The sequence below is a fragment of the Ursus arctos genome, unplaced genomic scaffold (assembly GCF_023065955.2).
Source record: "Ursus arctos isolate Adak ecotype North America unplaced genomic scaffold, UrsArc2.0 scaffold_14, whole genome shotgun sequence".
In the NCBI taxonomy this organism is placed as follows: Eukaryota; Metazoa; Chordata; class Mammalia; order Carnivora; family Ursidae; genus Ursus; species Ursus arctos.
In genome coordinates, this window is record NW_026622808.1 from 39599682 (window position 1) to 39620807 (window position 21126).

At 37.2% G+C, this 21126-nt stretch overlaps 1 protein-coding gene across 1 annotated transcript; it reads right to left on the minus strand.

Annotated features, from left to right (window-relative positions):
- Positions 1–127: 127 nt before the first annotated feature.
- Positions 128–20817, minus strand: ARF4 (ADP ribosylation factor 4). Its single transcript, XM_026501082.4, has 6 exons — positions 20329–20817; positions 11531–11611; positions 10960–11069; positions 6465–6536; positions 3056–3181; positions 128–1075 (listed from the first exon to the last, which is right to left on the minus strand). The coding sequence occupies exons 1-6, from the start codon at positions 20393–20395 to the stop codon at positions 989–991; spliced, it is 543 nt and encodes a 180-aa protein (XP_026356867.1). The 5' UTR covers positions 20396–20817; the 3' UTR covers positions 128–988.
- Between the last annotated feature and the right edge of the window lie 309 nt (positions 20818–21126).

Sequence of the window (21126 nt, forward strand, 5' to 3'; positions counted from 1 at the left end):
ACAATCAGTAAACTCAGAGACCTGTATTACTGTTCACAAAATGTAATATATGCAAATTAACTTTGCTAAATAAGAAAACCCATTTCAAATATCTTCAAGACTCAAAAAGAACACACACAATTACATATTTTTATCATTTTATTAGGAATAATTCCAAATGGGTTATGAAGAAAACTTATTAAGTTTGATGAGTTTTCCAAAAACTCTTAATGAAGATATGTTCACCAATAAACAATAAAACATCAGCAGAACTATCATATACTGGGCAAAGAGTCAGGCTGATACCAAAAAGCAACATGCAACATAAAAAAGATACAATATAAAGGAAGACAATCTGCTGGGTATTAAAAATCATCTCAATATGAACTCTTTGCAACCAGCACAGAACTAATTAGCTATCAAATCCAAACCACACTAAGGTAAGCTTGGCTGATGAAGCCAGGATTCAATAAGGGGGGAAAATATAAGTTCCTCAGTGCAAGAGATCTGAATAGTGTTTTGGAGCATTTCCCTGGCTGGTACAAGCAGTATTAGAAAATCTTTTTGGCAAGGGAGAAAAATAAATACAAATGGAATGCTACATTTTTTAAATCAGCAGACTGTCCCAGGAATGATAAAGGTATCAGTAAAGTAGCAAGGGGATAACTTTAAAACATTATTTCTTGTGGGCTCAAAAAACATTCAAAATGGATTTATTTAAAGGTGTCACCATAGCTATGTCCAGGCATTTAGGCTTAAGGGAATTAAAATTAAAAGAGGATACTTTTTTCCCAAGTTAAGGAGAATTTCTTTAAAACCAAGCATATTGCTAAATAGCAATATTATACTTGGTAAACAATAATTGGCAACAAAATAAGTTTAAACGCTGTAATATTCTGCCCAAACCAGTCCCAGATACTGTTTAATAACCAAGATGCAAACTAATTTTGTTGTAACAAGCCTAGACCAATTCTATCAAATATGTCCTTGGTTAGATATCCAGTTTCGTTTAACGTTTTGAAAGCTCATTTGACAGCCAGTCAAGTCCCTCATACAGACCAGTTCCTTGTGTAGCACAAGTGGCTTGAACATACCACTGTAAAGAAAGAACAAGAAAATACTTGATTAACAGAAGACTACATATAACCAGTCTTGAAAATATCTTAATCAGCAAATTAAGTATTTCCCCCCAACTGCCCAAGGATAATATTCAGTCAGCAGTTAATAAGGAAACAAAAAATTAATATATAGGAAAAAGGAGTAAAATCAGTTTACATCTCACTATTACTGTTATATTTAATAATCTCAGTAACTGTATAGATTGGAAGTGTTCTCTTACACGCTTCTCACAAAACTCCTGTCACATTTAAAGCTACTCCTACCCATTCATTAGATTTAATCAACAATCTACTCCTTAATCTGAAAAGAACATTCATAGGAAGATTAGTAACTAATTAAGTATCCACCAGGTCCTTATAACCCTCTTTTGTTTCCCATAAAACTAAGTTCAGAATACAGGAGGCAAAATTTTGAAGAGTAGAAGCTGTTGATATTGGAGGCAAGCTTTTCAGATAATTTCACTATCTTTAGTTTCATGCATTCCAAAAAGTTTCACTTTTTAAAATTGTAACAGGAACTGTATGAAATGCCATGAAATGTTAAGAGCAAGAAAAGGATCTAGAAAGCAATTTAGTTACCTTTAAGGGATAGTTTATCATTTTTCTTTACTGATCCGTTTTATTTTGCCTTACAATAAAGAACTTGCTGTAATATTACAAGGTTAATGCAAGTATACCACACTGCCAATTACTATTTGAATACCAAACACCCCAGTAACCTAGAAGGCTGGTTAAAGGTAGAGATTCTTACCTTCACAGCACTGGAAACTGGTATCATTTACAGTTTAACTTGTTTAAATCAGCCTAGGACATCTCAAACGGCCTATACAGTTATTGCCCAGCACAATATCTGCCTTATTGACAACTTCGTGAAAAACCATTGTAAAGCACAAGTCACACTAAAGTTTGTGATATCATCTTTATATATAAAACAGTATATTGTGTTTTGCCAGTATTTAAACCACTGATCTAAAACAAGCTACTGGAGAACAAGTGTAATATTTCTTTTAATTTTAAACTCAAAACTTGTTTAATGTCGTAAGGATAGTTCACAAGCTTTGGATGTTAGAAGGCAAACAGTATAAAACAAGAATATTTAAAATATGGCTGCAAAAATATTGCAATTTTAATAAGAAAACCAAATTATAAAATACTTGCTACAGAGCTATTTAAAAGATACAAAATTAAAATTAACATCAATAATCCTTAGATTATACAATTCTCATAAAGTACATCTTTATTGATCCTAAATGTTTTGAGGACAAAGTTAACAAAAATCAAATGAAATAAAGGTATCTAAACATTTGGATCCTTAAGGGATAAATACTAAAAGTTAAAAAAAGGAGGGGCTCCTGGGTGGCCCAGTCAATTAAATCAGACTCCTGATTTTGGCTCAGGTCATGATCTCAGGGTCCTGAGACTGAGCCCCATGTCGGGCTCTGCACTGGCTGTGGAGCCTGCCTGGGATTCTCTCTCTCCCTCAACTCCCTCTTTAAAAAAAAAAGAAAAAAAAAAGGAGAAGATATAACATAGTTTAAAACTTGAACACACATTTGTAAAAGCCTGAAAGGGCTCATGTCTGTAAACAGAGTATATTATTGTATTTTTTTAATGACGTGCTCATTATCTGTTCAAAAAGGACAATTCCTTAATATGTACTTAAAGTGAATACTTCCTTTTTTTTTTTTTTAAAGATTTTTTATTTCTTCATTTGAAAGAGAGAGACAGCCAGTGAGAGAGGGAACACAAGCAGGGGGAGTGGGAGAGGAAGAAGCAGGCTCCCAGTGGAGCAGGGAGCCTGATGTGGGGCTCGATCCCAGAACACCGGGATCACGCCCTGAGCTGAAGGCAGCCGCTTAACGACTGAGCCACCTAGGTGCCCCTAAAGTGAATACTTCCTTAAACAATTACATTAATTCTAATAGTCAGGAGGTTAAAAAGAACCTCCAAATACTTACTGTTCTGTTACGAAGAGACTGAAGACCTAATTTATCTGTCATTTCACTGATGGCCATAGCATTTGGCAAATCCTGTTTGTTTGCAAAAAGCAGCAACACTGCATCTCGCAACTCATCTTCCTGAAGCTGAAAATAAAAGCTACGATGTTAACAATAAACCGGAACTCAATCACTGAGACAAACTAGGTAAAACAGTCTTCCTGTATATACCACTTATTCAACATTAAATATGTTATTAAACACCAACCTAATTTCACTACATAAAGTTCAGGCACACTTAAATCTCATATCCTTCAATTTTTAAATCCCAAGCAAATAATTAATATGCTTTTCAAGTAATGCAAACTATTTTTCAAGCCAATCACCCCACACTCCATTAAGGTAAATCATTCTCCATTTCAGCTTTCATGATCATCCATTAAGAGTCAGGATTGGCAAGGACAAGAAACACACATGGAAATAAATATTTATGGCAGAATCTTATGGTACTCAGTAGTAGAGGATTCTTTTCGGACTTTTACTCCTTTTCAGCCAGCAGGACTAGACAACAGTAAGACGACAATACAATAATTAGGGCACTGGCAGTATCGTGAAAAAATACAAGAATAACATAAGAGTATGATAATAAATTATATAAGAGTAAATAATAAGTAATAATACAATAACAAATAAAAGTAAATACAAGAGTAGATGCTGGCAGGAACGAGTACTGACACATGCTACAACACGGATGAGTGTTAAAAATTTATGCTAAGTGAAAAGTAACAAAAAGTTTAAAAAGACCACATATTGTATGATTCTATTTACATGAATGCCTAAAATAGGCATATGCATATAAAGTAAATTAGTGGTCATAAGGGCTGGGGGTTTGGGGTGGACTGGGGGAAGAAATGGGGAATAAATACTAATAGTTCTAGAGAATTTCTTTATGTGTCAATAAAAATGTTCTAAAATTAGATTGTGGTGATGTTTGCACAATACTGTATACTAAAAACCAATGACTTACAATTTTAAACGAGTGAAGTTTATGGTATGTAAATTATACCTCAATAAAGCTGTTTACAAAAAGAGTAGAAGGGGTGTTCTTTAACTCCTCGGACAAACTACCAGTGACTTGGTTACACATACACTGGCACAATAGTTTTACAAACTGCAATAGAGTCTTAGAAGCAATGCATGAGAATTAAGATTTCATTTCAGTAAATATTTTATGGCTATCCAAGTTTGAAACCATGATAAGGTACCTCTAGCAAGGTTCCTCAACAAATTTTTACAATATAAATACAGCTGACCCTTGAACACATGGGTATGAACTATGTGGGTCAACTTAAACATGGACGTTTTGCTGTACATTACTGTAAATGCATTTTCTCTTCCTTATAATTTTCTTAGTAACATTTTTTCTCTAGTTTACGTTATTGTAAGAATACAATATGTAATACATATAACATTCAAAATTATATGTTAATCAAGTGTTATTGGTAAGGGCAAGAGTTAAGTTATCAGCAGTTTTTTTGTGTGAGAGGAAGTCTAAACTGAGATTTATTTCAGTAATACACAACTGATGGTTGGAAAAAAAAATCAGGATGTGGATATCCTTTTCCAATTTTTCTAATATTTTAGTTGACTGACAAATGCATAGAAGTATTCCAAATGAGAGAAGGGACCGCCAGGAATGTTGCATAAAAAATGTCCACCTTCAGTGGAAAGCTGGATTAGATGTCTTTTGGAATCCTTCCAAGACTGAGATTTTCAGATTCTTTTCAAGTATGCCAGTCACGTTAATTATCATATTTAAAACAACAGATTCCATGTTAAAGCGTTAAGCCACAAAAAAAACTAGTGTTAGAACAATTCCAAAAACACTAAAAAGAATTTTATTTGAAATTTGCTATTTAAATGACATATCAAAGATCGAAACAAAAAATGACAAAATAGAATTCTTATTAGATCACGGTGAGATTGGTTTCATTAAAGGCAAAATCCTCTGCCCAATTGCCTTTACTCCCTAAAATGAGGTTCTGGAACACATATTGAATAACTTTAGTAATCTGTATCTCCATTTGTAGGTTTTGTGGTACGGTCTTTATCTCATCTGAATTTTCCATATTGTCCGAATTCATCTTTCTGTTTGCTCTTTTCAGTCTATATTCCTAAAACCTTTTCTAAACATTTGTTCTAAACATTTGTTCTAAATCATTTCTAAAGCTTGTCTTAATTGTAATCTCTTCTCTCCAACTTGTCAAGCAGTTTTTCCTCCAAATTCCAAGATTCCTGGTGTGATTTCACTATTAATTTAGCTTTAATACATGTTACATTTTACCCAAGAGCACACTTGGGGTTAATTTTCTCCAGGTTTTTTTAAGGGCAGTTGAAAGTTGCAAACCTTCTAATGCAAGCTGTTTCATTTCAAAAGCTATTTTTAATCCTTCAATTTCATTTTCCAGGTCTTCAATTTGCTTATCTTGCATGATTTGTTCTGGAGTTTTTCCTCCATTTACATCAACCACCGATTTACACTCCAAGAGTTACCGTTTTGTCTGTGCTCTCAGCCTGAGCAGCAGGGTCAAGCGGTCCTTAGGATGCACCACCTGGGCACCAGGGACCTGTGCTGGCCCAGCCTCCCTGTCTCCCACTCCAGAGCTGGAGGGCTTGGTGGCTGCTTGCTCTTTGGGTTGCAATTATGACTAGCACAAAGAACTGCCACCTAGGATGGGAAGGCACGGCCTCAGGAGGCAATATTCCTGCCACTAAACCATGGCCAGCAAAAGCGGTAGTTAGGTTTTTGAGGACTCAAGTTATACGTGGATTTTCAACTGTACACATTGTGGGTGGGCCATGAGTCGGCACTCCTAATCCTCACGCTGCTCAAGAGTCAACTGTACATGAAAACAATGATACATGGCAAAGCTAAAATACCATCATCAATCAAAATTCTATTACCTTCAGGTGGAATTCTTTATCATGGCTGCCATTATGAAACATTTCAAAGTATATATTACATAGGTACAGAATAGAGAAAACCAAACCCAATGACCTTGGGAACAAGGGATCTGAACCAAGATTCCTAGATCACAAAAGTTCCAAAACTATAGACCTTTTATCTATTAACTAAAAGGACTAACGGAGACATCCTCAACCAGAGACATGTCAGCCCTGGAGCATGCTAAAAACAAGCTGAGCCTTCCTCCCAACTTAATGATGTAGCTACTCTTCTGTGTGTTTTTTAAAATGCTCTATAGATTTTATATGCATTCTTAAGAACCTGAGATGACAGTTCCTCAAGGTTCTTTCTAACTCTGAAACAATTCATTTGTGTAATCTAATCACAGTAAGATGTACCAACCACTAACACCACCACTGTCACCTTGAAAAACATATCTTGGAAATAATTAATAAACATTCTTACCATTTTCTGCAGCTCTTCAGCTCCTTCCTGAATTCTTTCACGGTCATTACTATCTACCACAAAAATAAGACCCTGGGGAAAAATTGTTTAAATAAATTGCAACAGTTAACCTTAAATGAGACACTAAATATCAAACATAAGTACAGGAAGAAGAACCATGTTGAGTTAAACGTTAGGAAGACAAGGTCTCCTTATTAAAACAAAAAAGGAAAAGAACAGGGCCCTAAGTACTAAAAATAGAATTGAACACTATTTGTGATTTTAACTTATGTTATTTGAAAAAAAATGTAGGGGCACCTAGCTGGCTCAGTTGGTTGAGCATCCAACTCTTGATGTCGGCTCGGGTCATGATCTCAGGGTCATGGGATCAAGCCTCACATGGGGCTCTACACTCAGCACAGAATCTGCTAGCGATTCTTCTCCTCCCTCTCTCTCTTGCCCCTCTCCCACTCACATGCACATGTCTCTCTCTAAATAAATAAATAAATTTTTTTTAAAAAATCTTACTCTTAACCAACTGATCACTTTTCTCAACTACACCATGAGTAAATCTTATCCCTCTTCCCTCCACGTTAAGTGCAGATAAGTGCAAGTAACAAAATGGTCACTAAGTGGGAACAAAAGGAAAAAGAATCAACCAAAGATCCTAAAGATGCATGAATTTACTTACTGAATTAGCATATTCAGTTAAAGGCATACACAAAGTGTTTAAAAAAGGGGGGGGCACACAAAAGAGTTTTTGTAGGTTCTTATGGAAAAGTCAGCCCGGCTCCACAATGTTGTTGACTTGATCAAATAAGAAATTCTTTTATTTTTATTTTTTTAAGTAAACTATAGGCCCAATGTGGGGCTTTAACTCATGATCCCGAGATCAAGAGTCACACACTCTACAGACTGAGTCAGCAAGGTTAAAGTGCCCCCAAATACGAAATTCTTAACAAAAAGAAAAGTAGTAAACCATTCTTAGAGATATTCACAAACATTAGAATTCTACTGTAGAAAAGAAATGGAATTAAGGAAACAATTAGTTAAGACTTCTAAAAACTTCCAAATAAGTATAAAATTTTCAACTGGAGAGAGAGGGCAGATTACCTTGATAGCTTTGTTAAAATCTATTCCTATTAATACTAAAGTGATTACTTTAAATATTATTTTCCCCACATCCCTGACCACTGAAGTATTTTTTGATCATTTGTCACTTAATCATAACCTGTCTTGTGCTTATTTATATAAATAACTAGATTAAGTCTACCAAAGGCATAAAATCCACTTAGGGCAAGGAGCTACTTCATTTTGTACTTACCCCTCAGTACCATCACAGTACTGAGCCTGCCACGGTACCTAGTATTTATTTTAAGCTATGGTTATTAAATGACAATTTCCTTTGGTCTAGCAAATTTCAAACCCATTTCCTTTCTCTTCTGGAAACCATCATTTTAAACATCCTAACCTTTCGAAAATACTTTTGGTGCTATGACAGCCAGTATGACAGAAAGATACCCAAATTCAAATCTCAGGACTACTTATTACATAAATGACCTAATCCCAGAACATGCCTCCTCTTCTATAAAAATAAAACCATGCCAGCCAACTTTATAAGCCTGTTAAATGTAATCATACGGGTATAAAAGCATCTAGTATTGCACATGGTTTATCACAGACATTTAGTAAATGTTGTCCCCTCCTTTCCCTCCTATTCTAAAAGCTATTCCTTTTTAAAATCTATCCCTCTAGAAGAGGCAATGCCTCCAAAAGAGATCTAATTTTATCTGGACTACTAACAATCCATTTTTATTGTTTAAAATGTAAATAATGCTATCAGTTCCAAAGTAACACTATTGAGAGAAAGAAGTATTTCAGTAATAAATTCAAAGTTATTCATTTCCTGGGACAACCGAGAATCAAGAATGTAGAAAAGCTAGGATTCTAAACGTAAGTTTGGCTACCTTAAGAAAAGACTGCTTAGAAGGCCAATTATTTACTTATTTAGAACAGCAAAATAATTGGAATTATCTAATGAGGGAAGAGGAATTTACTACAATAAACATTCTGTCCTGGCTTGTTAAGTTAGAAGCATGGTTAAATAATATTCATTTTTTTTCAATCTTATAGCTAATAGAACTAATTAGGAATGCTAGAAAAGCTGGTGTAAGAGCTTAGCTGAGATTACATCAGATAACACATAAAAGTTTCCCCTGCAGACATGAGTTCTCTAGGAAGGAGTACTTGGGACTTTTGATTATAAGGTGATCCAAAGAGGCCAGGAAATCGGTCTAATCTCAATTAAGAATTCAAAAGTAAATGGGGCACCTGACTGGCTCAGTTAGTTAAGTGTCCAACACTTGATCTGGGCTCAGATCATGATCTCAGGGTTCTGAGACTGGGCCTCACGCTGGGCTCCATGGTGGTCATGGAGTCTGCTTAAGATTCTCTCTGTCCCTCTCACCCTTTACCCTTTTCCCGCCACAGGCACCCGCTCTCTACTCTCCCCCCTTCCCCCGAAAAAAAACCTCAAAAGTTCATTACAAAGCATTCTAAACAAATCTAGGATAAGACTAGGGTTACTCTTAGTCAAGAATTACAAATTGAGGATTAGCGAAGTTTTACTTTGTCCCTAATTTTACTTCAAAAACATGTTCCCTAAATGAAATGACTATGACTTACTTTAAAATAATCCAAAAGGTGAAGTACATTAGAAAGAAACATCAATTAAACAATATTGGCCATATCCTAATCATTGAAGCTGGGTAACAGATATGCAGAAGTTTATATGCTATTCTCTCTACTTTTGTGTACATTTGACAATTTCCAAGATAAAGTTTTTTAAAGCATGTGACTCATATGAAAATAGCTTTTCTAACCACAGCTAATGCACAGAAATATTCTAATTTTTAATAAAAAAAAAAAGCATGCCATTTATTTAACAGGGCACACTACTTAAATCTGGTAGTTCCAGCCAACTCACCTAGGGTATTCACTGCCACCTGGTGGCAATATACCTCACCTGCATACTATGTTTTAAGAGGTGAAGAACAAGAATGGCATCTGCAGATCTTAAACATATGAAGTGCTTTGAACATCACACAGTACTTAAAAAATGTATTTATCAACTCCAGTAGTAAACAAAAACTGATGAGAAACCTCTCCTGTGGTAGAAAACACAACTGAGTTGGAATGAGGTTCAAGAGAAATCTAGAACAAGAATCACCTCTCCAGTCCTAGTAAGTCATTCCAAGCTTCAGCTTGCTCCTATATAAGAATTAGATGAGAGCAATGGTTCTCAAGGGGGTGAAATTTTGTCCCCAAAGGATATTTTGCAATATGTGGAGATATTTTTTGTTACCGCAGCTGGGTTGGGGTAGGGTTTTCCACTGGCACATAGTGGGTAGAGGCCAGGGATGCTGCTAAACATCCTACAATGCAGAGGACCTTCCCTCGCCAACAATAGTTATTCAGCCCAAAATGTCCACAGTGCTGCTGTTGACAAACATTATACCAGAGCCTTGTTCTTCAAAGTAAGGTCCTAAACCAGCACCACCACCACCACCACCACCACCACCTGAAAACCTACTAGAAATGCAGAATCTCAGGCCCTACGAAATTGATCCGTATTTTAACAAATACCCAGGTGATTCATATGCACATCAAAGTTTGAGAAGACTTACTGATAACTAGTTTATATCCCTAGAGGTTCTAATTCAATTGGTATGGAGCTAATGATCAACGCTTTGGGATTTTTAATTTTTTTAAAGCTCCCCAGCTGATTCTAATATGCAGCCAAATTCAAGAACTCCTGCTCATAGGATTACTAAGGTCTCTCTCATCCCTCCATTATATATACTACATAATATAACAACACCTTACAAATCAATAAGTGGATCTACATTAATGATATATATATTTTTTAAAGATTTATTTATTTATTTTAGAAAGAGAAAGAGAGAGAGAATGAGCGGGAGGGGGCAGAGGGAGAGGGGAAAGAATCTTAAGCAGACTCCACACCGAGCGCAGAGCCCAATACGGGGCTCCATCTCATGACCCTGAGATCACGACCTGAGCTGAAACCAAGAGTTGGATGTGTAACTGACAACACCACCCAGGTACCCTAATATATTTTTTTTCTTAATGTATTTTAATAAGGTAAACACTTAACTGGGCTAAATGAACCACTATTAATTGCTTTTTATTCTTTAAAAATTTAAATGACAGAAAGTTCTACATACCTTACGTTCTAGACTAAGAATGAAACAAACAGAACTACTGATGAGACACCTAATTCAATCTTGAGAACCACCTCCACCTAATCTTCCAAAACACTGTCATGATGGCTATGTAACTCTTCCACCCTGGGTAATTTAGCCTTCAAAGGCATGAGTGAGAGAGCTCACTGAAGAACAAGTCAGTCGGGATAAGAATGCCAACACCCAGTTAAATAGTAGATATCAAAAGAAAAACATATAAAGAAAAGTTATACAAACTGTATAGCACTCCTTACCTGGGTATTTTGGAAGTAATGCCTCCAGAGAGGCCTAATTTTATCTTGACCACCAACATCCCATACTGTGAAACAAATGTTCTTATATTCTACTGTTTCCACATTAAAGCCTACAAAGAAAAAAAAAAGACACTTGGGCAAAATGGTATTAATAAAATCCCTTACTGTGGAGTTCTCTCAGAACTGCTTTTTAAGAACCTACTAGATAATCAACAAACTGAAAAAACCTAAGCCAGTTATAATGATAGATATATGCCATAGTACACTTGTCCAAACCCCCAGAATGCACACCAAGAGTGAACCCTAAGGTAAACTATGGACTTTGGATGATTATGTCAATGAGGTTCACCATCATAACGAATTTACCACTCGAGTGAGTGATGCTGATAAAGGGGGAAGCTATATATACATGGGGGTACGGAGTTTATGGGCAATCTCTGTACCTTCCTCTCAATTTTTAAAAGCTCTCTAAAACAATAAAGCGTTAAAAAACTGTTTCAAAATTAAACTATATTCTATTTTATAATATATTATTATGATATAAATTAAAGTCATCTGTAAACTTTCTTACCAATGGTAGGAATGGTGGTGACTATCTCCCCTAACTTCAGTTTATACAGAATGGTCGTCTTGCCAGCAGCATCCAATCCAACTAGAAAAAGACATTATAGATTTTAAATCTAGACCAAAAGCACAAACTAAGAATTAATTTTACAACAAACTTATAGTTTAAAAGCAAAACTCAACTGGTCAAAGCACAAATGAGTTGGAAATGAAATTACTTCATTCCTGATCCCCAAGGGCAATACTTGCTACAGAAAGCCTTTCCATTTTTCTTTCTAGACCTAGAGAGACAGCATGTAGTAGTGAAAAGAAAGGAGTATCTGGCTGACTCAGGCTCTAGTCTGTAGATTTGCTTTGCCACAAATTAGTTAATAAGTGTCTTTAAACAAGTCACTCTAGGAAACTAAGACCAGAGAAATTAGCTGTAAAACTAGGAGATCAAATAATTTCATCTAAGATATTTTCAATTCAAGATCTTATTAATTCTATGAACTACTGTCATTTTTAAAAACCCAAGTTACAAATTGGATCAGAGAACACATAAAAACAAGTGAATAAAAATTATCTTAGGGGGCGCCTGGGTGGCACAGTCGTTAAGCGTCTGCCTTCGGCTCAGGGCGTGATCCCAGCGTTCTGGGATCGAGCCCCACATCAGGCTCTTCCGCTATGAGCCTGCTTCTTCCTCTCCCACCCCCCCTGCTTGTGTTCCCTCTCTCGCTGGCTGTCTCTATCTCTGTCAAATAAATAAATAAAATCTTTAAAAAAAAAAAAAAAATTATCTTAAAAAAAATGTTAACTATGCACTAGTATCCTTAAATGGTAATAAAGGAAGATGAAGCCAGTATTACCCCTACCTAAATCCATTCCTATTATCAAATGCACAGAAATGAGAACAAAAGATTGGTTAATCTGGATTGTAAAAAATGGCCTTATCATATTTATCTCCAATGTAACTAATGTCTAAATTCTTAAAACAATTCCTTTGAGGCAGATACAAGTAGGGAAGAATGTGCTTGTTTCTGAAGGAAAAAAAAATCCAACCTGGAACAAGAAGATATACTTCTTCATTACAGTGACAGTGATGAGCAAATTAAATGCTTATTTTAAGTATGAATCTTTCAAAATCTGCGTATTCCACATTGTCAAACCCTGCTAAATTGAAGGTCAATATCTAGCAACCTCACTGAATGTATCATTGTTCCAACGACATCACATATGGCCATCTAGATTTACGCTATCACAGATTTTGAAATGAATTCAACTTCATTCATGATTTAAGCAAGGATGCTTTTTAAATATTTAAATCAAAGCATGACTTAGCACATGAAACAAATGTTAGTAAGTTAAAAAAAGCACACAGAAATCACCCCACTTACCTAATTTACATTAGGTGCAATGTAAAGTTTAACTTTTATCAGTTCAAAACAGAACTAAAGGTTAGAGGCAATTTCAGACCCCTTCTACCCATGTAACAACCTTTTCTGCTCTGTACCCTGCAAAGGTAGCTTTAAGATCTCTCTGTACACTCAGGCAATGTATGTCTTCATATCCTGTGTCTTCTAATCAAACTGTGTCCCCTACTCTTTCATACCGAGATTCTTTCCAAAATACTATGACACTTACTAGACAGAGTGAACTAAGCCCTCACTCATGGTCACAAGAAAAACCAACTGGCACCAGGAGGTGTTTTGTTTTCTGAGTATGGGACAGTATTCCAAAAAAATATATTTTTCAGAAAATCTAATTCTAAAATATACACAAAGAAACAAAAGTAACAAAAGTTTGACATCTTCAGTAAAAATACAGAAAACGATGCGGAAAACAATATGATTGTTTCATTGAAAAACCTGTCTCTACGTAACAGAGCACTGGGTGTTATAAGCAACTGACAAATCACTGAACTCTACCTCTGAAACAAATAATATGCTATATGTTAATTAATTGAATTTAAATACAACAAAATTTTTTAAAAAGCAGCTGTCTCTTGAGAGAATAAGTCCTTCTTGGGTGATTTTCATCAAATTTTAAAATAAAGCAAAATTCACCCTTAAGTAACAAAATTAAAAGGTGCACCTGGGTGACTCAGTCAGTCAAGCATCATGGGATTGAGATGAGTTGGTCTCTGTGTTGGATGTGGAGCCTGCTTAAGATTCTCTCTCTCTGGGGCACATGGGTGGTGCAGTTGGTTAAGGAGCTGACTCTTGGTTTTGGCTCAGGTCATCATCTCAGGGCCCTGAGATCGAGCCCTGCATCCAGCTCCGCACTTAGCACGGAGTCCTTAAGATTCCCTATCCCTCAGCCCCACCCCCTGCTTGTGTGTGTGTGTGTGTGTGTCTACACATGCATGCACACTCTTTCTCCCTCTCTCTCACAAAAAAAATCTTTAAAAAGAGGATTCTCAGGGCGCCTGAGTGGCTCAGTCAGGTAAGTGTCTGCCTTCAGCTCAGGGCATGATACCAGAGTTCTGGGATCAAGCCCCGCATCCAGCTCCCTTCTCCTCAGTAAGTCTGCTTCTCCCTCTGCCCCTCACCCCACTCGTGCTTGTGGTCTCTCTCTCCAAATAAATAAAATCTTTAAAAAAAAAAGATTCTCTCCCATTTCATGCCCCTCCCCCGCTTGCAAGAGCTCTTTCAAAAACAAAAAATAAATCAATAAAAAAGTAACTAAGTCAAAATATGATTAAGCCCAAGTCAGAAGAAGTGAACTAAGATGCTGATTAGAAAAACATGAGTTAGGTTTTTGGGTTTTTTTTTTTTAAAGATTTTATTTATTTATTTGACAGAGGGCAAGAGAGCACAAGCAGGGCGAGCAGCAGAGGGAAAGGGAGAAGCAGGCTCCCTGCTGAGCAAGGAGCCTGTTGCGGCACTGGATCCCAGGATCTTGGGATCATGCCCTGAGCCGAAGGCAGACACTTAACCAACTGAGCCACCCAGGCGCCCCACATGAGTCAGATTTTGAGAACTATGGCACATGCCAGTCCTCACTGGAAGTACAACTGAAACTTAAACCATCACTAAAACAATTTAAATCCAAAAATACTGACAGACAATGAAAGAAACCCAAGACAAATTATTATATAACTATTTTAAGTTATAGAAAAGCATAGAGGTAACCCAATTTTTAATGAAATTGTTAACACAGCTTGTGTGCATAACTAATATTCCACTTCTAAATTTGAATTTTCTTCACACAATAAACATGTGTTACTCTCACTAAAAAAAAAAAAAAATCCAAAGTAGATTTCTTTTATTAATATGTTGGCTTGGTTACATTTCCTGATGTATCTATTAGGAAGATGACTCCTTAAGAGCCTTGAATATATTTTACATATTTATTTTTAATGAAAAATGGGGGGAGAAAGTGTTTACAAACTAATGCAATCATAAGGCTTTCTAAGCAAGTTATTTTTAAAATAAAAATTGTAAGGTAATAGTTAAATAGCTAACAGCCACATACAAGATTCTAAAATCATGAAGGTATCTTCTGAGTTGCACAAAAAAATAACAGTGCTATATAAATGCAAACCAGAATTTTTAAAAAAGAAATTTCTACTGTGAGATTAAAGATACACAAATTAATGTATACCATCACTTAAAACTCATTATATAGTTCTTTACTTAAAAATATGTTGGTCTAACAATTTTGTGCTACTCCAGTCATTTCTTAAGTACGTATTTCCTTAATGTTGCAATATTTGGCAAGTGAGTTTTCTCCACAAAATGAAACTATAACCAATTCTCACCTAGCCAAGATAAGACTAATCTGTACATTCCAGTAATGCCCTCCCCTCCCTTCCACCCCCATAAACAAGTCACTGTATTCAAAGATATACTGGAATTACTTGTTCTTCTTAACTGGACCTGCACTTTGACCAAAGTATTAACAGCAACAAAACTACCCCAAAACTCTTAGCCAATCATTAAAAAGTATGTCTACTAAAGTGTGGCAGCAAGAAATATTTATATTTTAAGTTAAAGACACTAGACTCCGTGATCTCAAATTGTAAAAAAATACAGAAAGGAGACTGGGATGAAAAAAGTGTATTTTTAGGTGGATAAAATTTCATATAGATTATTTTTCTTTTTCACGTTTTCCTTTATCTTTCAATTTTCTATGAGGAAGTTTAAATTCCAACTTCATAATCATTTAAAAATAATTTAAATTGAATGCTTACTGTGTTCTGAGCACCTCACTAGGTGATTCCATACATATTTGTAATATAAACCTTACAACTACCCTCCATTTTTCAAACGCAGCATCTGAGGTTCAGAAATGTCCCCAGAGGCGCCTGGGTGGCACAGTGGTTACGCGTCTGCCTTCGGCTCAGGGCGTGATCCCGGTGTTATGGGATCGAGCCCCACATCAGGCTCCTCCGCTATGAGCCTGCTTCTTCCTCTCCCACTCCCCCTGCTTGTGTTCCCTCTCTCGCTGGCTGTCTCTATCTCTGTCAAATAAATAAATAAAATCTTTAAAAAAAAAAAAAAAAAGAGATGTCCCCAGAATCACTGGATTAGAAGAGGTATGCAAAATCCCAGGTCTTATGGAGAAATTAGATCCCTCAGACACAGCTGATGGGAATGTAAAGTGGTGTAGCTGCTTTGGAAAACAGTTTTGTCAGTTCTTTAAAATGTTAAATACAGTTAACACAGAACCCAACAATTCCACTCCAAGGTATTTATTTACTCAAAACAATTAAAATTATATGTCTGTACAAAAACTTGTTTTCAAATGTGCACAGCAGCAGTACTCATAACAGTCAAAGAGTGGAAGCAATCAGACTTCCATCAAACGATGAACGGATAAACAAAATGTGGTATATCCACAGAAAGGAATTAGTTTTCAGCCTTAAAAAGGAATGAAGTACTGACACATAATATGAACCTTTAAAACATGCTAAGTGAAAGAAGCTAGGCACTAAAGGGCACATTGTATGATTACATTATGTGAACTATCCTGAATAGATAAACCCACAGAAACTAGAAGCCAATGAGTGGTTGCAGAAGAACTGGGGAAGAAGGGGAACAGTAACCGCTAACAGGTATAGAGTTTCTTTCTGGGCTGATGAAAATGTTCTAGAATTAAGACAGTGGTGATGGTGAGGCGCCTGGGTGACTCAGTCAGTTAAGCGTCCCAACTCTTTAATTCACCTCAGATCTTGATCTCAGGGTGGTGGACTGAGCCACGCTGGGCTCTGCACTGGGCATGGAGCCTGCTTAAGATTCTCTCTCCTTCTGCCCTTCCCCACAAACACGTACCCGCTTTCATGCTATCTTAAAAAAAAAAGAAAAAGGACTGGCAATGGTGACACAAGTTTGTGAATATAGTAAAACCAATGAACTGTACACTTTAAAGGGATAAATTTTATGTTACATGAATTATATCTCAATTTTTTAAAATTAAAAACAAAAACCAAAAAACCCCTAAGTCTATACCACAGCCATCTTGCCTTTAGGTTTTTCTGGTGGACACACAGTATCTTAGTATTATATCTAATTCCTCAGAAGTATGACCATCAAAACTGAAAGTGTGGCTACCAGGTGTACAGAAAAATTATTGTAAGCTTAGGTTTTACTTCTACCCAATAGATCAGAAATATTGCACTTTAACCAATGTGTTAATAAGCAGCGAATTATCAAAGTCTGAAAGCCATTTGCAATAATGCCAGAGGGTATATCTAAAAATGGCTGCATCAACTTCTCGTAGCATCAAACTAAAGATTTTTGCCTTTTCTATTGTTTCCTTATACCATATAACTAATCAGAAGGGCTTTTTTTTTTTAAAGGCTGCCAACTGTTTTCAACTAATGACCTGAGAAAATGCTTATAATAAGCTCAGTCAAAAAGAGAGAACATCAATTTCTTCTTAAAAACCTGACAATAAATATAATAAATGGTAACAACAGTGAAATGGTGGAATTATAGTTAATTAGTACTTTATTCTTTTTCATATTTTTTAAAAAAGGACATATTTTTAGGACAAAAAATTAAAAATCACATAATAAATGTATTTACAAAATGCTAGGGAAAAAGCATGAAATGCCACTCTTTAGCTTGAAGGCTCACTTAAATTATTAGTAATATTTTTTCAAGTTGGCAAACAGAGGAACCTCTCCGGTCCCCACAAAACCACAGTCACATATAAGACAATACAGAATTACACTGTTATTAGCAATCTTTTAAAAAGCAAAATTTCTTCCAGTAGGCAAAAACTTACAAGTTCAAAGAGCTTAGAATAATTCCTCTACAGAACACATTAATGTTTCCCAATGTAAACATTTCCCAAAATTACATCTTAATCACAGATCAAGACACTGAAGATCAGTGTAAAAATAAGGTAATGCAGAGCTACATGAGAAATCTAAGATAGAAACTGACCATCTTTGAATTTAAGCTCAATAATATCATTACATGAGTGATTCCTCAAAACAAAACAAAGAAACTAGACAATTTCTGTCAAGATGTACTTTAAGTGATATTACATTTAAAACACTGCACTGGTTTTTAATTAGGTAACTACAAACAATAACTTCAAACACCTTTTAAAATTATTTGAACTTCTGGGAGAACAGGTGTAGGAATAAAATTGTAAACTTCACAGTAATTCGGCAAACCAACCTCATGAGCTAAGTGCTATCTTTCAGTAACACTTTAAAATGATAAAGCTTGAAAAAGTCACTGACTCAAGAAGGTATGAATTTTATGTAAGTCTCACAAAGGAAAAGGAAGCGCAAATATTTGCCAGAGAACATTAATATGAAAAAAGCAATCGTTAACTCAATTCTAAACTTGAATGGGGCAGAGACCTTAAGAGTGATTGTTTATGCAGTCACTTCATAAAGCTAGACCAAAAAAAATGAACTATCAAACTTCCAAATCACCTCTTTCCCTACCCACGCAATATCCTCCTAAGGTTATGCTTCATTTGATGAGTTACTATAAAACTTGACCTTGTGATTTTAGTGTTTTTAATCAAGGAAACCTGATTATTCCAAAATTAAAGAGCAAAACAAGAATAGGAAACTGGAGTAATAAAACATTTAACATAAAAAAAGTTAATTCCAAATCATGACTTCTATCTCTTGCACAAATGCACAAAGTTAAATACTTTTCCATTTTCTTTCAATTGTTATTTTTTGGGGGTAGGGAGGAATGCTCCCCTAATATAGTAAATTTAGGGAAGTGCTTATAGCATAACTCTACCTTTCTTCTCCCTCTGAAACTTTAAGCCACCACAAAAGACTTAGGGTACTTAGGGTACGAACACAGCAATTCATTTACAATAAATCTTAAGTAAAAGAACCAACATAGTACATTTCCTGGAACACAACTAGGTAGTAGTTACTTTCTTTAAGGAAGAGCCTGGAAATTCATTTACCACAGTCCAAAGTCCTTCTAATGACTTCAGATCCTTTTTTGACTGTCAATTTTCAGCCACCTTAAAAACTTAATATGCTTGCCCTCCTTTCAAAATTGTCTCTATAAATGAAGTCTAAAAATCTTTTATAGAGAAAACATGTTGACTTTATGAATGAATTATTAACAACTATTCCATGAATTGTGAAGAAGCTAGAAATAACAGTTAAGAAAAAAAAAGAATTAAATGCGTAATCTTCATACACCTCGAATTACTACTGAATCTTGCTTTGGAAAACTTTCAATGGTAGTAGAACTAGAAAATATAACTTTTCCTCCCCACTCTAAAAAACAAGCTTCTAATGAACCAACAAGTTTCAACGTTTAAATTAGAGGAGCTCCTTTTTGCATTACTGAGGTCCACAGAGCTTAGCTGTGATGCAGAGACTACTCACAGTATTATGGGGGAGGGGTTGCTTACGTCTACCAAGTGACAAGCCCCTTCCTTCTCCCTCAGCTGAATAAAAAACAAAACTGGCGCTGAAGTTTTTTTTAAAACCTATTTTCCAAAAGAATTTTTTAAAAAAACCCTTTGTAATTATTATTTAGCAAGGCTACCCCAAAATTAAGGGTCACAATGTTCAATTCCTGGAAATTTGTTATCGGCTTAAAAAATTAGCTTTAGAAGTTTTTTCATTAAACCATAACCAGGTAGATAAAAATTAGTTTGAAAACCAAAGACAGTAAACCAAACATATTTCGTTTTTGAGAGTGGCCAAAAGGTGATTCACGATAAACTCAGTTTTCAGGGACATTAATAAGGAAAAGAATATAAAGTGGAATCCAGCGCGAAGTTTGGCGAAGAGAGCGCTGAGGACTCCGGACTCTTCCGAAACCAAGGGTGCTCTCTTGCCACCGCTCTGGGCCTGGTCACTTCCTGCCCCGGGCGGCTCCGGGCTCCCGGCGACCGCTCGCTCCACATACCAGTGGAGTGTGCAGAGTGTGTACACGGAGCAGAAAGGGGGAGGAGGAAGGCTGGAGTAGTTCTGCCTCTGTCCTGAACGCTACCCGCACCGGAGAAGAGGGAGCCAGACCGCACTCTCAGAAGGGGCCTCGCCAGTGTCTTCCGGGCTTAGCGAGATCAGAAGAGTTCGCTTCCCCCACATCTCCGCCCAATCTTGTCTGGTTTTCAGTAAGATCAAGGAGAGAAAACCAAAGCCAGAAGGAAGAAACCCTGTCCCGCGGCCCGTCCGGCCTCTTAGATCTGGGGAGACCGCCCACCTTTCTCCCCATTGTTCCCCCTTAAGAATTCCTCCTGACCCCGAGCCCGTCGCCCCTCCCCCACCACAGCGGCATGAGGGACAAACAGGCCCGGAGGCCGTCCCAAGCATTAAGACCCGACTCTCCCCGATCGCCACTGGAGCCTGCCCTCGGTTGTCGGGCCCTCACTCACCCATCAAAATACGCATCTGCTTCTTGCCGAAGAGGCGGGAGAAAAGGGAGGAGATGGTGAGGCCCATGGCAGTAGTGGTACTTGCGATGGGCAGGAGCAGAAGGGGTTTTGGGGCGTCCCCGGGCCTTCTCCTTTCACGCTCCCAACAAACTAAGCGAAGGAAGAGGAGCTAAGGAAGAAAGAGGGCGGCAGAGACGGCTCGCTAGCCGGCGTGTCGGACGAAGCTCCGAAACAAGAACTAACGGGGTGAGGACCTGCTCGACGAGTGGCGCGGCAGCTCCGGGTCTGGCGTTTTAGGCTTCTGCTATGCCACGTCACGCGGTAGCCGCGGCGACTCCAGCTGCGGCCCGGCCCCTCCAACGCGGACAGAATCGCGTCACCGTCGCCCCAACCCCCTGCGCTTCCGGTGCTGGCCGAACCACTGCGCCTGCGCACGAAAGGGATTGGCCAGTTTCGCCGACGTGATTCTCTGGCCGCCGTCATCTCCCGGACGTGGACCAGCGGGGCGAAGCCAATTAGCACATGCGTACTGGGAGACGGACAAAGTCCCACAATGCTTCAGTTGGTCACTTCCAATCAGATTCTAAGCGAAACGCTTCAGCCCGGGTAAATACATCCAGGAGGTTGTAGTTCTTACTTCCGGAAAGGCCCTCTGTGCATTGTGGGTTAGGAAGTGAAGCTGGGTTCTTCCTGCCCTTTGAGCGTCCTATTCTTAAACACTGTGAGCGCTGGGGATTCCCCGGTCCAGGACGGTACACGTTTCGTGTGCCGGATCACACACTTGCCCTAGAGGAGAGG

What these genes read in the sequence shown, in the direction of transcription:
- ARF4 (XM_026501082.4), bottom strand. Translation starts at nt 20,395, where the DNA reads ATGGGCCTCACCATCTCCTCCCTTTTCTCCCGCCTCTTCGGCAAGAAG. An exon ending in GCAGATGCGTATTTTGATGG is followed by an intron (nt 11,612 to 20,328) that starts GTGAGTGAGGGC and finishes GTCTTTTTCTAG; the next exon opens with TTGGATTGGATGCTGCTGGC. An exon ending in ATTACTTCCAAAATACCCAG is followed by an intron (nt 6,537 to 10,959) that starts GTAAGGAGTGCT and finishes ATTTTTCCCCAG; the next exon opens with GGTCTTATTTTTGTGGTAGA.